This window comes from Spermophilus citellus (assembly GCF_964194105.1).
Source record: "Spermophilus citellus genome assembly, chromosome: 4".
In the NCBI taxonomy this organism is placed as follows: domain Eukaryota; kingdom Metazoa; phylum Chordata; class Mammalia; order Rodentia; family Sciuridae; genus Spermophilus; species Spermophilus citellus.
Window position 1 is genome coordinate 117,507,410 of NC_138185.1, and position 12,157 is coordinate 117,519,566.

Consider the following 12,157-nt stretch of genomic DNA (forward strand, 5'->3'; position numbering starts at 1 on the left):
AGGTTTTTGCCAAAGAGAAAGGCATCTAGTCCAAACTCATGAGGTTTTGCCAAAGAAGGTAATGCCTTACTCATATTTATCTAATACATTACTCTTTAAAAGGTATCAGCTCAGGAGTTAGCAAAGATAAGAAAGAGGGAGGAGATGGAAGGATAAGTGGAATGTGGTCAAAAATGAAGAAAACATTCTGAGAATGGAAAACATTCTGGGAGTAAGAGAGTAGTTCCGAATGGCCTGGGTGTGTGAGGAGAAAGACAAGAGGTAAGACTGGAAAGGCCAGTGGGGGGTGATCACAAAGGGCCTTGTAATCAGTTTTATGGGTTTTAGAGTTCACCTAAAGTGAGCTTTAATCAGGTGAGTAACAAAATCAGATCAGATATGGAAACTGAGATTCCAGATAGGAGGTGCTAGGTGTATTGTCAGGATGAGATAAAAGAGGTCTGAATCAGAGTAGTTACAGGAGTTTGGAGAAAACCAGAGAAATTTAAGAGAGAGTCAGGAATAGTGCATACAGAATTTAGTGACTAATTAGTTACATGAAGCGAGAGGAAAAAGTGAAGGAAAATGGATTCTAGAGATTTTTAGCTTAAATGGTTGCTATGAAGATGGGAGGAGGAGAAAATATGGGAAAAAGACACAATAATAGGTACCATTTTGGATGCCCTGAGATTTAGATGCTTATACGATAGCATGTGGAGGTGTCAAGTAAGCAAACTGAATAGACAAGATCAGGCGAGATCTGGACTAAAAATCCAGAATTGAGACTTTGCATAATACTTGGAAACTTAGGAGTGGATATAATCACCTCAAGTGTTGCCAGAAACCAATGTTTCAGGTACAAGAAGAGGAACCACAAAAGAAACTGAAAAGGAACAACTAGGAAGGTAGCATGAAACTAGGAGCATGGTAGTGTCACTGAAGCAAAGGAGAAAAAAAAAATTCACAAAGGAGGATGTGGAGAGGTTAAGCAAGGTACTAGTGAAATGTGTCCACTGGATCTTGCTATAAGGAAGTCACTTGTGTATGTAACACACAGACGGGTAAAAGCCATTCTGCAAAGTGTTCTTCAACTAAGAAAGAGACATTTGGCTTTGGAGGAGAGGAGACAGGAAGCCAGTTAAGGGAGGACAGGAGATAGAGGGATACATTCAGTTTTATTAGTAACAAATGCTAGTTTTCATCCTGCTGGGCAGGATAAGGAGGGTTCATAGTAGTAGGACGGAGTGAAGCTACTGGCCCTGCAGGAGTTAATCTGAGGACCCAAGTCTCATTAAACACTGATTTTATTGATGGTACAGAATGAGAGTCTACAGGAAATAATACTTAGAAACCAGAGAACAAAGTAATAACTACACTTTTATAGTAAATTCAGCTTAAAAAATATTCACTATTTGTTTTTAATACAATGCAAGAAGAAGAAAATATGAGATAAAGATAAGGGAGGAAAAATTAGTCATAAGAATCAGAGAAACCATTACTTAACTACCTAATTCTTTCAATGAAGTCTTTTTTATAACTCAAGAAAGTCCATTGAACTTAAATTCCAAATTTATAAACCAAAAAAGAAAGCTTCACTTAATATCAAAGAGATAAATTATAATTATGGTAGGGATATCAAGTAGTCTGCCTTGGAGAAATGAATAGTGTTTCATAGAATATTAGGGCTGTGAATAGACTGGGGATCATCCAATATAATTAAAAAAAGGCAAAGACAACAGATAAGGAAGAAACCTAGGAAAATGCAGGTGGGTCTCAATGTCTTGGTGCAGTTGGATCTGGTATAAAGAGGCCTTTATTAAAAATCAAGAATTCCAGGTTCCAGAATAAAGCACCCACCTGCATTTCCTAAGTTTTGTCCCTTTTATTACTTTTATAATTGTATTACTCAACCTTCTGTTATTGTGGAAAAATACCTGATAAAATCAACTTAAAAGGAAGAAAGATTTTGGCTCACAGTTTGAGGTTTCAGTTCATGTTTGGCCCAGTCACTTTGGGTCTCTAGTGAGGAAGTACATCATGGTACTGAGAACATGTGGCAGAAAAGGCTGCTCATCTCAATGCAGCCAGGAGGCCAAAAAAAAAAAAAAAAAAAAAAAAAAAAAAAAAAAAAAAAAAAAGAAAAGAAAAGAAAGAGAAGGAAGGGCCTGGGAATAGATTGTGATCCCCAGTCTATTCACAGCCATCCTTGTCTTTCTCTACCTTCTTTCTTAGGGTTTCTGTCTCTTGCATCACCTTAAAAAAAAGTCAGTAATGAGTACTACTACTTGCAAGCTGAGGCTGAATTTACTATCCCCTTGAAGGGCACACCCACAACAACCAAACTCCTTTCACCAGGCCCTACTTCCTAAAGAACTCACCATCTTTCAATAACACCATCATTTGGAGACCAAGCCTTCAATACATGAGATTTTGGAGGACATTTAAGACCCAAAGCATAACAAAATTATTTTGTTTATTTATGGGGAGCAGTCTCATATATCCCTGGAGTTAATATTGGAAAACCTATCTTTTTTTCCAGCACTGAGGGTGGAATTCAGGATCTCATGCATTGCTAGGCAATGTGTTCTATCACTGAGCTACCTTCCCAGTCCTTTTAATGCACTTATTTTATTCTATTGAAGCAGGGTTGCCACAGTCTGGCTGGGCACAATTCAGGAGCCACTTGTCAAAGGAAACAAACTTTATTTTTAGAACACACACAGTGCACCACACAGCTCTTCAGGAAAACCCTCAGAACCCAACTGCCACCACCGGCTTCCCACAAGCATCTCAACCTTCCCCCCCCCCCTCCTGCTCTTGAGGCTGATTGGCTGGGTTGTGTGGGCAGAGCCAAAAACAGTCCCCCAATGAGCAGCTCCTTGGTCTGAAAGGGCAGGGAAACAGCCCAGTGAGCATCACCGCAGAGGAGCCAATCAGTTGGCAGCTAGAAGTTTGCTGGGGCTGCTGTGAGGCAATCATCAGCTGGGGTGAGCCAATCAGTTGGCAGCCATAAGTTTGCTGGGGCCGCTGTGAGCCAATCATCAGCTGGCAGCTGAAAGTTTGCTGGCAGCTGGAAGTTTGCTGGGGCCCCTTTGGCTGTGGCTCTCAACACAGGGTCTTGCTAAGTTATCCAGGTTGGCCTTGAACTTGGAATTCTTCTGCCTTTGCCTCCCAAGTAAGCAAAATTTTGAGGACAAAAGATTGAAGGAGGAGAGAGGGCTTACTCAGTTTGTCAATACTTAGCAAAAGCATTCTGTGTTAAAAAGAATTGTATTTAATAAAAATTACATATAGTATAAGACATTTAACACAGATTAATATAGTATGAAGTATTTAACAAAGTTTAAAACAGTCTAAATACCAGAATAAAACTTCTCTTTTTCTTGCTGCCCTAAACAAGGCATTTATGGATTTACTTCAAACCTTTCTTTAAATTAAAAAGTGAAGAAAAATACTTCTAAATTACCTTTAGTTCCTAAATTATATTTAGCTCACTTTGGTGGCATGTTGATTTTTAATGATTACTAAAGTTCACTGATTCAAAATTTATTAAACATTTACTATATGTTGGGAGCCTTACTGGATGGACACTGTCCCCCCTCCCATACCATCTTCAGAATCTATAAGACTTGGAGACTGACTAACTGGGAATCTAGATAGATGATGGTAATATTTATTACCATGTAGAAGCAACAGGTCTCTCTTCATAGGATTGGAATTGCTGCTAGGAGTTGTTATGGAGCATAGAAGATAAAGTTGAATTTCAGTTTCAGAAATGTAGTTTGATATACCTGTAGTGGATCAAAGGGCAGATGTCCAGTAAGACATCTGGGCCTATGAAAAGAGGCTGGCAGTAGAAATACACATTTTAAAGCTGAATTAACTCTCTATAGCTGAATGACCATAAACTTAGTGGAGTAAAGCAGCATAAATGTATTATAGTTCTGGAGATTTTAAGTTCAGGATGAGTTTTACAGGCTAAGATCAAGGCACTGGGACAGGCTGGGCTTTACAGGGAAATCCTTTTCCTTACTTTTTCTAGATCCTAGAGGCTGTCCAGGCTCCTTGGCTCATGGCCCTGCATCCCTGTGCTTCCATCGTCACTTAACTATCTTCTGACATTTCCTGTTTCCCTCTTATAAGAATGGCCCCTAGGTTACACTGGGCCCACTTAGATCATCCAGGATAATCTCTTGTCATCTCACATCTCAGGATCTTTAACTTGATCACATCTTCAAAGTACCTTTTGCTATATACAATATCAGTTACAGATTCCAGGGATTAGGGTATGAACATCATCTGTGGGGAGGGAGGGCATTATTTGGCCTTCTTATAGGAGATATGAAAAAGGAAGAAATTACGATGGAAGAGTGAGGATCAGAAGCATATTATCACTGAAGCTGCGAGAAGGGAACATTTTTAGAAGGGAACGGTATACTAGTCAAATGCTGCCGAGAAGTTAGCTAAGACAAGGGCTGAAAATTGTCCACTACTTCTATAACTAGGCTGTTGTAAGCACGACATCAGTGAAGTGGTGGGGGCAGCAGCTAACCTGGAGTAGGTTAATAAAAAAAAAATGAAGATAGTAAATATAGACAATTATTTGAAAAAGCCTAACTATAACAAGCCAATGAGAAAAAAGAATAGTAGGGCATGGGGCAATGGAGTAGGCTGGTCAATGACATTTAGATGCAGAGAAGAAAGGTATAAGACAGCTTAGGACTTTTTAAGTATAAGAAAAGGGGGCTATTAGTCCCTTAAAAGCAGGATACGTTGGGAAGATGAATCAAGAGAAGAGAAAGAAAGAGGAGCCCAGGGAAGAAAGATCCCCTTTGCCACCAAGAGGAAGGAGTGGGATGAAGGTGGACCATAGTTCAGGGAGAGAGAGGAGGCTAAGTGCTTTGAGAAATGATACTTTGCTCTGAGAGGGGGAGGTAAAAGATCTGCCTACCAGTAGGAAGCTTGACAAAATAGCGAAGGTTTAAAATAGTTGTGGGATGAAAACATGAACAAATGACAGAACACAGTTGGTATGATCAGACTGTGATTTTTCTCAGTGAAAACAAAACTACAGAAGTTACAAATTCTCTACAAATTTGCAAGGATTAAGAAGGGAAGCATGATCAGTTTATAGCTACAGGTTCTACAACAGAATGACTTCAGTATATCCTGAATTAAGAATGAGCTGAAGGTTTGGCAATTTTTCTAAATCTTTAAGCAACTCAATGATATATATAATTTGCTAAAATATCAAAACTAGCAAATTTACAGAATCATTTTTAAAATGTGCAATCCACTTCAGTGAGCCATAAATATTTTCATTATGTAGTTTTTATTTTTAGATGAACATTATTATAAAAAAAAGTTCACCTGGAATAAAACCCATTAAAAGAAAAACACACACACACACATACACAGCATCAGTATCAGTACACAGTTAATGAATTGGCTTAAACAAGATTAACCACATGACAGGTCTACTTTATCTTCAGAAGCTTTTCACATTAAGCCATTGGAGCAAAATTAAAATATGTTTAAACATATACAGTAGGATAATTCTATGAAAAAATAGATCCCATTAAGGGCATGATTTCAGTCAAACAGTTTATGGTATTTTTTTTCAAAAGACTGCAGCATCAACTGCAAAATAAAACCATCTGTAAGGCCATAGGAATGAACTATCATGATTAAATTCACATTTTTTAAAAAAGGTAAGAAAATGAAAGAAGTTCTATCAGTTCTTGGCAATAAGAAATGCAGTTGCATACAGCACACACATTTCAATAAATGAAGCAAAAATCTAAAAATATCCCAAAAGTAACTGTTTGCTAATTTTCATTTCTGTATACTTTATTTCAATCTTTTTCATAGTGAACTTGACCCCTAATAATTTTACTAGTCTTAAAAAAAGACTAATCTTACTGTAAAATTTTGCTAGAATTTTAAATTTTATTAGCATACCTTATCTTTCTAGGTCCCACTATATTAGGGATTTCATTTTTAGACATTCCTCTCCACCCCTGGATATAAGAAGGAAAAAGGATTGTCTTTTATGTTAAAAAAAAATCTAAAAAACCTGATTGCAGAAACAAGTGCTCAAAATTTGAGATAAGTAAACCAACATAATGAAATGTGGCTTAAAATTTTTAGGCTTAGAAGCTCATCTTTAAAGATTAAAACTAAATTTATAAAGGAATCTAAGTCATACACTTGAAAAGAGGGCCTGCTTAAAATATATCACTTCCTGATCATAAGAAAACCTTATAAGCCTTAATACAGATTCTCAGCATTCAGAACTGGTAAAATGGAGTTAAAAATTCTTACTTAGAAACTTTTGCAAAAATGTATCTATATTGCACGGCTAAATTTATTAATGGACACAGGGTGATAATACTTTTTTTAAACATTATTGGATATGACATGTATGTTCTATTCTAAACTAAGCTATCATCTACTTTTTCTAGGAATACCTTCAGCTCAAAACAAAGCAAAACATGTAATCTAAAGTTGGATGCTTAAAGGCTGGGTCACCATTTCTCTACTGGGTATTAGAATACTAGTTAGCTAAATGAGGTATAATTAAAAAATAGTCCTTCAAAGAAAAGAGTAAAGTCTTCTGAAATTTTATAACAAAGACTGCACAAAAATGTTCATGTAAATAGTAAGAAACCCTGCAGCACCTACTAACCGATGCACAGGTAGATTATTTTATCATAATTTGTTGGAAGTAAAATATAGCTAAAATAAGTTCCCAGTGAAACATTTTACAATCAACTGATTTACATGCTACTTAGTTACAGCATATTTTCATTTTCTGATGCCTTCAGGCTCTATTTGAAAAGGTCTTCTAGTCCAATCATTGTCAAACTTAGCACATTGATAATAAAGTGCAGCCACTGAACCACTAATACTGCTGCAAAAATCTTTATGTACCTTATCATAAGACCACAAATATGTTCACAAAACAAAAACAAACAAACAAACAAAAACCCCCTAGATTTCTTCAGTTTCAGCAGGGAATAGACAATTATCTGTTACTAAATTCATCTACAAATAGAAAAAATAATGCACTATATGTACATTATTAAGCAAAGTGGAACATTTATTGGGTCATTTTACCATGCAGAAAGTGAGTTTCCTATGGTCTTAGCTCAAATTATATACAATTTAGCAAAGCTAAATGTAAGAAAATAGCAAGGACAATTTATTTTTATATAACAGAGCATATACTCCCAGTTTGCTGCTACTTCAAAGAGCACTAATAGGCTCATCTAACTTTTACAGGCTCTTTCAAAAGGAAGTTCATGGAGACTAGTTATTAACCCAGAGAAGACAAAATAAGAATGAAGAAGTACAACAAAAGCAAAGCATTCTGTTAAAAAATAATAATAAAAGCTAACCACAGAATATGTCAGTTTTGGTTTGCAGACAACCCCTGAGATAGAAACCAAAGTGTTAAGACACCAAATAGTCAGAGGTAAAAAACTAAGAGAATTACATTCATTCATGGTGTCATAGCACTTGCCTTTTAGAAATTATTTTGTTACCATCCAGAAAGCTTAACTGCTTGAATATCTTTTATTCAGAATATTAGTAAATATAAGATGCTTCTAAGAAATTGTTTTTCTTTTTAAAAATGTATCTAAATTTGAAGATGGTAGACTTACAACCAACTTGCAATCATAGACTTATTGATTATACTGGGACACTAACAGGTAACTATTAACAACAAACAAAACAACTAAGGAGGCTGAAATTTGTCAACAGTAAGTTTAGAATATCACCAAAAATTGCTCTGGCATATTTGAAGCCACTAAATTATTTCTAAGTTTTCAAACATGGAATAAAGGCTGACTGGTCTAAGCACAGAAATGACATATCTTAATTTGAATCAGAATTCTCTGTGGTAACAAACAATCCAATCCACTTCCATTTCCAGTTTCCATTCTTAACTATCTAGCATTATAGCAGCCTTTATAGGCATAACAGGAAGAACAGTTATTAACAGAATTCAATTCCATAGTCTCCTCTTTATTATCCCCTCCTGTGTTAAGACACTGAAGGCTACAAAAGCAACAATGACATTATGATCTGAATTTGGCACATAAGTTAACATTAAAAACCATCTTATGTGATGGCTACATCTACAAAAGGAATACCAGTACCAGTGTTTGGTGAGAAAGGCAACTAAGCTTTTGGTTGGCTTTGGTCCAAATAACTAGACCAAGTTCTATAACAATGAACCTTAACAGATGGAGCTGGGTTCTACACATTCAACAACTGTTTTAAAAGTGAAGCCTTCATCATATTTTCTCTTAATGAAAAGGCAAAATTTTTCTGAGATGATGCACTAGGTGTAATTAATTTTAACTTTTTAAAAACCCCAAAATAGAACCAAAAATCATTATTGTCACCATTACTAAGAACTATCTCTTAAATTTCTATTGACAAGTTCTTCTCTCTCCCTATAAGTATGCTTTCTGCCAACTATAATCTAAATCTAAGTTAATCTTGCAGACAGGGATTATGGTAGAAATTTGGTATTAACTAGTAAGCTAAGGGGTAAACCTAAGAAAAAATATATTATATATATTCTGATGTGACACAACCACAGTTAGATGCTAAAATAAAGCCCTAAATTATGCATTTCTCTCCCTATGTAAAATCTCAGCTCAAGAAGATCACAAATAGAATCAGACAACAATGGTCAAATTTGTTACTAGTTTTAGATAACTAAGTAATTACAATAAGTCCAACATGGGAAAGAACAGCAAATACAAACCCCAGGAAAAATGAGATTATGGTGATTTCCAAATGCAGTTTCCATAAGATCAGGCAGAGGTAATGAACTTAAAAAGTGATTCATTCAGCTATCCAGACTCTGGCAAAAAGATCAAGAATGAAACAAAAGATCTTAACAATCTGAAGAAAGCTACTGTGGCTGCTGATGAACAAGTAGGCATTTTTATGACTTTCTAAAATAAATTTGATCATAATTTAATGATTCTTATTTAAGAAAATCACAAATCAAAGCCCTTAAACAATTACTACCAATACAATATTTGGCCCTGTGAACCAGACCAAGTGTCCTTTAATTTTAGTCTGTCAACCTCTGCTTAATATTCTGTTGTATTTTAAACAACCCCAAATTTGTCTAGAACTTCATGCCACAAAAGTGTGCAAGTATGAGTCTAAGGTGTACAGTAATAAGAAAAGGCTAATACTGATGTGCAAAGTGAAAAAGAAAGATAGCAGCTTTTGCAACAGGCAATAAAAGAAAGAAAAAACCAGCAAGGTCCTGCATGTGTCTCCACTTCATTGCTTCCATGTATAATAAAAAGGAGCCTATTCTTTTGCTAGGCCACGAGGCTGGATCCACTTGGCATTCTGTGTCGGGAGGTCTAAGTTCAGTGGGTGCTCTCAGCAGCAGCCGGGCAGTGTGACTCTGAGGCCGGGTGACCTGTGCTTTCAGAAAAGCAGGAAAGGGCCTTCTAGGTATGCTGCAGTCTCTCAAAAAGAAAGAGTTCATCAAAGCAGCGAACAACGGAAGAAACTGGTCTTCTTGGATCGGTTTTCTGTTATTTTCACTGGTCCACCTGCCCCTGATGAATTGCTGTCATTCTAAAAAACAGAAGACAAAGTTACCAAGGAAATGAAAGTTTCATGTTTTTACCCCCAATTACTTAAAAATAAAAATAAACCATACTATATGAAATGTACATTCTAGTGAAATGTGTACTCTACTAACTGAATTAGAAAGGGAACTAGTTAAGCTCCAGTGTCATCTTTTTCTTTGGAAATGGTGAATAAAAAGAGAAAAATGTTCTTGGGATAGCACTTCTATTTTAATAATATATCAGGTAGGAAAGCCAAATTTCCAATTCAAAGAAATTATAACCAATGGAATATAACGTTTCAAGGATAGTGATAGAAACAATATTCAGATTCTAGTGTAGAAAATCCTGTTAGATGTAAGAAAAGCTGGTAATATAAAATGTACAATTAGATTCAGGAATGGTTAAAACAAACTTCCAAGCCTTTCCTTAATGATTAATCACTTAGATAGTTTCAAATTTAAGCAAACATCAAAATCATAATATATAAATATCTGTCACATGAAGGTGAACTAGATAATTTTATGGGAAAAATATAATTTGTGCCATTAGTATTTTCATTATGCCAATCGAAATTCAATTAAAGACAGCTTCAGTGCAGGAATAAGGATCCTAAAGAAATGGAAAGAAATCAAAGTCCAACCAGATGAATATGTGAGTCAGGAAAAAGTGAGCTTAATGTGAATATGTTATAATCATGCTCATCCTTATCATCAAATGCCAAATTAAAAAATCCACATAATAGAAATAGAAATTATAAGTGATAACAAACCATTTTTCTGTTGAGTTTTGTCATTATATCTCGTGCAAGTGTAAAAAATGCCTAAAGGTAAAACAAAAAATTTCATTATTATATATTCATAATGTTTCAAAACAGAAATGGAATTTTTGAAAAGTATTTCATTATAAATATATTACTTTAGAGTTTTTGAGAAAAGAGCATAATTGTAATCATAGTATGCATATTAATGTTCCATATTCTTTACAATTATATCACAAACATTTCAAACTGTCTTTCATTCATTCATTAAATATTTTTTTGCATGTAAGATCTGATACAAGTTATGAATAGCTTCCTCAGTACATCAAGAACAAGGCAGATGTGCTGATGTGCAAAGTGAAAAAGAAAGATAGCGGCACCCCCACCTTCCCCAGAGCAGGTCACAGTGCCTGGTCTAGGAGATGCAATTAATTATTGTTTAATGAGTGAATGAATAATTATGCAGTATTCTAGCTCTAATATCTATCTTTGAAAAAAATCTCTCTCTCTAATTTCTGACTGTTAACAGTATGTACAATCTTCTGTGTCTTATCAACTTATATTATCTATTGACCCATACCAAGTATTTTTTAAGCCTGTCATCACTTTTTGTTTCTGCAGTCAAGATCTCCTACAGTTTCTTCAATTGTTCCCCTGCTAAACGCACTGCTATGTCAGCCTCATTGTTTCCAGCCACTCCTGATCCCCAAAAACTGTTTAGGAAAATATTATTTGCAATCCAATTAAACAAAACTACTAGTGATACTCATGATCAGTATCTCAACGTCACAATGGTTACATATAAGTAAGTTTCTAAGAAAGCTCATCTTAGTTTTTTTTTTTTTTTTAATAGTTGTAGATGGAGAGTGTGCCTTTATTTTGATATGTGGTGCTAAGGATTGAACCCAGGGCTTCACAGTTGCTAGTCAAGAGCTCTGTCACTGAGCTACGCTCCAGGCCTCATCTTAGTTTGTATGAGGCTAACCACACTAATTTAAAGCTTTGGGGAAATTGCTAACTTCTCTAGAACACCTGCCCTGAATAAGCAGCTCAAGCAACTCTTCATTCTATACTTCCACAACTCAATGCTCCCTCTAAGCCATAGCTGTGATCAGGGTGCAGGCACTAAAAGAGACCAGGCCTGCTTCATTAAGCCAGGGTACAGAGATCATCCTGTGTGAGTGATCCTACAGGGCCATCACAGTGAGCAAGCTTTTCTGTTTCTACCATTCATGCTGAGCTAAGGTAAGAGACTGCCCTCTTTTCTTGTAGAGGGAAATCCTTTTGTGGCAAGCAGAAGGAAGCATTTTTCTGCTTAACTATGCTTGTATAAATAAATCAGTAGAGACTTCCTGTTTCCCAATACCCATTAGCCAACTTGAACAGATGAGTGTGTTATTTAAAACAAAAAAAAATGTTCTGATCAATGTCCACTGGCAAATAAAGTCATTTAAGTCTTGAGTTTTACCCTTCATGTTATGACAGTGAATAACCTAAGAAATTAAATGTTGAGGAGGCCAAACATCAGTATTATTAAGTGAATTATTTATTAACACATATTACATGTATTATTTTTATGATCAGTTCCAAAAATTTTTTTTAAACAAAGAAAATATTGGTAATTCTGCCCTTGGTAAAGAAAACCTATTCTTAGAAGACTTTAAAAGATGTGATTTTCTTCAACAGCTAACTTAATAAAAATTCATTAAAGCTACTCTCTGACAAACTATCTTATTTCTACCTAATGTCATAATATTACAATGTATTGTGCTTAACCTACTTCACTGTGTACAAAAAGGGAATC

The 12,157-nt window shown here is 35.4% G+C and overlaps 1 protein-coding gene across 1 annotated transcript in view; it reads right to left on the bottom strand.

The window, feature by feature from the left end:
- Positions 1–2,197: 2,197 nt before the first annotated feature.
- RAB8B (RAB8B, member RAS oncogene family) overlaps positions 2,198–12,157 on the bottom strand; it is a 74,297-nt gene continuing 64,337 nt past the window's right edge. The window contains exons 7-8 of the mRNA XM_081289884.1: positions 10,366–10,416; positions 2,198–9,600 (exon numbers count right to left, since the gene is read on the bottom strand). Coding sequence (XP_081146010.1) covers positions 9,508–9,600; positions 10,366–10,416 — 144 coding nt within the window. The 3' untranslated portion in view covers positions 2,198–9,507. The remainder of the gene's footprint in view (positions 9,601–10,365; positions 10,417–12,157) is intronic.